This window comes from Pholis gunnellus, assembly GCF_910591455.1.
Source record: "Pholis gunnellus genome assembly, chromosome: 22".
Taxonomy (NCBI): domain Eukaryota; kingdom Metazoa; phylum Chordata; class Actinopteri; order Perciformes; family Pholidae; genus Pholis; species Pholis gunnellus.
Genome location: NC_136549.1, coordinates 6,672,469 through 6,677,678, shown reverse-complemented (window position 1 = coordinate 6,677,678; position 5,210 = coordinate 6,672,469). Strand labels below are relative to the sequence as shown.

At 42.2% G+C, this 5,210-nt stretch overlaps 1 protein-coding gene across 1 annotated transcript; it reads left to right on the top strand.

Annotated features, from left to right (window-relative positions):
* Positions 1-616: 616 nt before the first annotated feature.
* LOC306713848 (integumentary mucin B.1-like) lies at positions 617-2,344 on the top strand (the record flags this gene model as incomplete). The annotated part of the gene is made up of 8 exons (XM_079183687.1): positions 617-679; positions 771-802; positions 893-1,046; positions 1,162-1,199; positions 1,327-1,434; positions 1,718-1,757; positions 1,881-1,989; positions 2,176-2,344. Exons 5-8 carry the CDS (start codon positions 1,327-1,329, stop codon positions 2,342-2,344), a joined length of 426 nt encoding a protein of 141 aa, XP_079039813.1. The 5' UTR covers positions 617-679; positions 771-802; positions 893-1,046; positions 1,162-1,199.
* Positions 2,345-5,210: the final 2,866 nt, after the last annotated feature.

Genomic DNA, 5,210 nt, shown 5'->3' with positions numbered 1-5,210 from the left:
CCCATATTTCAATGGTGTATAACCATGGCTGTCTGTCTGTCTTTGTCTCCTCAGAGCCTTTTCAAATTGCAGCCAGTATGTGGATTTGAACGTTAAAAAGAAGAACTGTGAGTTTGATTCATGCAGGAATGGTCCTTGCTCTTCACTAGAGCAAGCTGCTACTGAATGCATGAAGGCTGGCTTCTGTATTGACTGGAGAGCACTGACTGATGGAAACTGCAGTATGTATCTTTTATCATTTTTCTTATTCTCTGTAAAGCAAAGCCAGAAAGACCAAGGACTTCATGTATTTTTGGCCTGACTGTGATGATGATTTTTTGATTAAAAGTGCCAATGATAAAGTCCTCTTTAAACTGATACTTACATGATCACCTAATTGTCCTTGTTCACGTTCCAGCTGTGCCATGTCCAAAAGGATTGGTTTACAGAGAATGTCGTGACAGGCGGGATGACTTCTGCTATGGAGGGTTTGTAAATACACATACTTACTCTCGAGACATTTATTTCTCACTTTATTAAATTGAAAATGTTTCCCCTGTCACTATTTCTCTTCTGGTTTGGCTGTACAGAATGGTTTATCGAGGAGCCTCCCTCGAGAGCAGCAGAGAAGGCTGTTTTTGTCCCAGCGGCCAAATCAAGGCAGGAAACCACTCAAACATTTGTGTGTCGGACTGTCTCTGTGAGTAACATGGCCTAAAAGGCTGACGCTCACACCTAGACATGTGTTGCCGTTACTAGTGGTAATGTAGTGTTTGTGTCTTGTCCATTAGATTGTAAAGGACCACTCGGTGAGCCCAAACTGGTGAGTATCTTTGTCTCATCAGTGCAAACAATAGTATTATCCCTGACTCTAAATTGGATTCTAAATTTAACAAGTATTTCTGGCTTTCAGCCTGGTGAGGTGTGGCAGTCCGGCTGTCACCTGTGTAAATGTAACAACCATACTCTCACAGAGGAGTGTGTTCCTAACCCTGCTGAACAAGTTCTGCACTGTGGCCCCAAGTCTGTACCGGTAGACAGCGCTTGCTGTGGTAAACAGATTTGTGGTAAGCACTGGCAAGTCGTAATATTTAAAAATCAGGGTTTAAGTACTTTCTCAGAGACTCTTCTTTCCCCACATGAATACTAAAACGAATCACACATTGTTACTTTATTTTTCAGTTGAGAAGACATGCAGTTATCATAACCAAACATACAAGGTAAATTGTGTTCAATCTTGGCAAAGGAAAGTGTTTTGTCTCCCTTAGAGGAAACATACTTTTTAGATTGAAATGAATTATTGTACTGTATAGTGTCTTGTTGTGATATCAGTCTTTGTGTGTGTAGATGGGAGACAGATGGAAGGATGCCGCCCACCCCTGCAGTTCATTCAGTTGCAGCAAAGAGGGTATTCAGACTGAGACTAGAGTCTGTCCCCGAGACAAGTGTCTGGAGGTACTGCACAACCCCTGCTCTGTCTTATTCTACAGTAATAACTCATGTATTACTGTAATTCCCACTAGAGCATTGTTTTATGATAAAGGAAAAAGAGTTACATTTATTGGGTGTGGAAAGAAAGAATATATTCCTACATTAAAAAGGGTTAGGGGCTGGATACCCAAGTAAAAAGTTTTTTTCCATACACTTTATAAGCTGAAACACTGGAGCCAAGCCATAGTTAGGTGTTAAAGAACAACTAGAACAACAAACATTTAACCTCTTATGATGTATTCACCAGGAGGACAGAATTTGGGATGACCAACACTGCTGCTTTACATGTAAGTTAAGTCAAAATCCATAAAATACTGAAGTCATTTACAACTGTGTCTTCACATTTTGTAGATGCTTTGCTTCCGATCATCAAACTGCATCAAAACCTTTTTAATTTTCTCCGACTTCAGGTAACCAGAGCTGTATTCCGAAGGTGACCGGTATCAACGTTACAATAGACGACTGCACCACCGTCATTCGGCTGCCTGTGTGTCAGGGCCAATGTGTGTCTGAGTTCAGGTGAGAAGAACTACTCTGATATTGTCACTGATCAATGCCAAGAGTTGTAATACATATACTGAGTACTTTTACTTCAGTCCTGTGTACATGTTTGAGAATCTCTCCCTCCCTCTTTGTCAATGCCTCTCTTTCCTCCGTCTTCCCTCCTTCCCCTCCTCACCTTGGTGCCTCGGCTCACTGCTACAGGGCTGAGTTACACGGTAGCCTGCAGGTGATGCAGAAGAGCAATTGCTGTCAGGTGCGGAGCTCAGAGAGGAGACCAGTGACCCTGCAGTGCCTCGACCTCACGACCAGACACTACACCTACAGGCACATCACCAGCTGTGAGTGCAGAGCCTGCTTCATGCTGCGCTGAAAAATCTCTGCAGCACAGACCGGAATAAGCCAACAAGCTTTTTTTTTTATCATGTTGCCTTTAGATTTTCAAATCGAAATCTAATGGATTCAAATGTAATGGATTATTAATTGAAGTCCCTCACTTTATTTCTTTATTCAAAGTAATTCCTTAATCTGCTTTAAATCAAATAAATGTAATCATTGTCTACTCGCCAAGGTTTGTAGTATGTCTCTTCTTTCGGTGCAGTAATAAACCTACCTTCACTAGCAAGGACCACACCATCGAATAGAAGCGTTCAACACATTTATTGTAGGTAAACATGATTGAGATGGGAGGCTTGAACTTCGTGTAGCTCGTCCGGTTAGCCCACATAAACTCCTGTCCCTCAGTCACTCACTGCCAGATCCTTGTTTAATGTCTTCCTGCCCGTTTGCTCGTCCTGTTCCCGGTTTTCCCGTCTGCCTTCCCTGTCTCATTCCTGCTGGATTTTCCCCCCTCGTCTCTTGTCTTGCCATGTCCTGTAAGTCTGCTGTTGGATTATTTTGTTCATTAAAATACCTTCTTCACGCTACTCTGCCTGGTCTGCGTTTGAGTCCTCCACCATGACCCGTGACATATGTGACAGAACCACGGCAGGAGGCAAGACCAGGTCCAGGTATAACCCGGATCCACAGGAACCTGTGGGGCAAGAAAGCACAGAGACTCTGGTGAAGAAGCAGATCAATAATGTGCATTAATGGCATCGGTAATATAAAATAGTAATGTGAGTAATAATAAAAGTGATATTAGCAGTTGGAGTCAGCAGGGCCATGGCGGGAGGAAGGACCAGTGTCCAGATATAACCACGGAAACCTGAGGAGAGAAAGCACAAAGACTCTGAGGAAGAAGTAAAGTTAGTAATGAGCATTAATAGGACATCAATTCATACAGACAGAGATGAAGAAGAGGAGAGAGGAGCTCAGTGTATCCTAGGAAGTCCCCCGGTAGTCTAAGCCTACCAGCTTATCTAAGGGCTGGTCCAAGGCAAACCTGAGCCAGCCCTAATATGAAGGCAAATCACTGTCAAAATCCGAGCGCGCAAATGAGATCCATGCGCGCGTGTATTTTACTGGACCCAGTCTCCATTGTGTCTCTACATCTGATTGGTCACAATGCTCGTCTTTGGATAAACCGGATATCACTGACACAGACGTCAGGTCTGTTAGAGGTGGTTATCAATCCGCCACTAAACACTACTCCACTACATTGCCACTACATTTGCTTTGAATTCACTCCATCATTCTATTACAGACGATGTGTGTTTGATAGTCAAAATGTGACAAACAGCTCAAAGACACTCTTTGATCTTAATTGATTAAAACATGATGCGATCATATTTAATCATACTGTTGTGTTTACAGAAGAGATATAATGTAGTTGTATATAATATGAGCAACAATTTGGACCTGCTCAAAGATCTGGAGCCAAGATTAGGGACCACTGTTTGTATATTAACTATCACTGACAAATAGTTAGTGGATGAAAAAGTATTCAGATCCTCACTGCAGTAAACGTACTAATACCATACTGATGAAACAATAATCCACTACGAGTAAAATACCTGCATTCAAAACCTTAGTCAAGTATGTTATTATCAGCAAAATGTACTTTAAGTGCAGAGTGTGTAAAAGTACCCGTGCAGTAAAATGTACATGATTTGCCCCTGACCTGTAGTGCAATCTGAAAATCTCCCCCTGACGTCTGTGTCAGTGATATCCGGTTTATCCAAAGACGAGCATTGTAACCAATCAGATGTAGACACAATGGAGACTGGGTCCGCCCACTTACTGTCAAAAAGAAAAACTACTCACAAGCGAGCAGAAAAAAAGACTCGCGAGCGGGCAGAATAAAGTTTCGCGAGCGAACAGGTATAAGCTTCTCGAGCGACTTTTGCTCGCGCGAGAGTGAATTCTGCTCGCGCGAGAGGGAATTTTGCTCGCGGAGTGATATAAAAGCGCTCGTCAAAGTAAAATACGCGCGCGCATGGACCTCATTTGCGCTATCGGATTTTGACAGTGATTTGCCTTCATACCTAACTATAAGCACTATCAGACACACAGACACACACTAGCAGACACAGTCTCTATATGGTTTTGGGTGGGTAATTGCTCTAATGGAAGCTCAGAGAAATGTGTAAGACAGCAACTATGCTTCCTGGTCTGAACTCTGGGTTGTCATGGATTAGGTCCACACAGAAACTGGGTCAGATTTGCAGAAATGTGCTCACTTTAAAACATATTGGCTGTACATGAAAACAAAATACATAACACACGTGTGACAAAACATTGGTGAGCATCACACTCACAACATGCTATATTTGTGCTAGCTCAAATGCACATGTAGTGCGGACGGACACCAATTCCATACAGCACTAAACAACGGAAATAAACATTATTTTCCGTACAGTACACACACAATGTGCATTTGAGCGCGGACGGACACCAATTCCAAACAGCACTAAACAACAGAAATAAACATTATTTTCCGCACAGTACACACACAATGTGCATTTGAGTGCGGACGGACACCAATTCCAAACAGCACTAAACAACAGAAATAAACATTATTTTCCGTACAGTACACACACATTAAATGTTCTCGAACATGAAGGATAACATAATCTATAACTGTAGGATTGTCTTAAAATGCTAAACGTTATTAGCCTTGCAGTTCTCTCCTGAACGCTTAGTCACTCGAAAAGAAGGATTTCACATTCTGCTTCACTCTTCACGTCCCACTAGCTTTCTCTGGAGTACAGTGCTTTCTAGTGGCTTTAGTGGCAACATCATTGTTCCCACTAGGACAGTCACTTATAAAACTATTCCTGGAATTATTAAATGTAAAG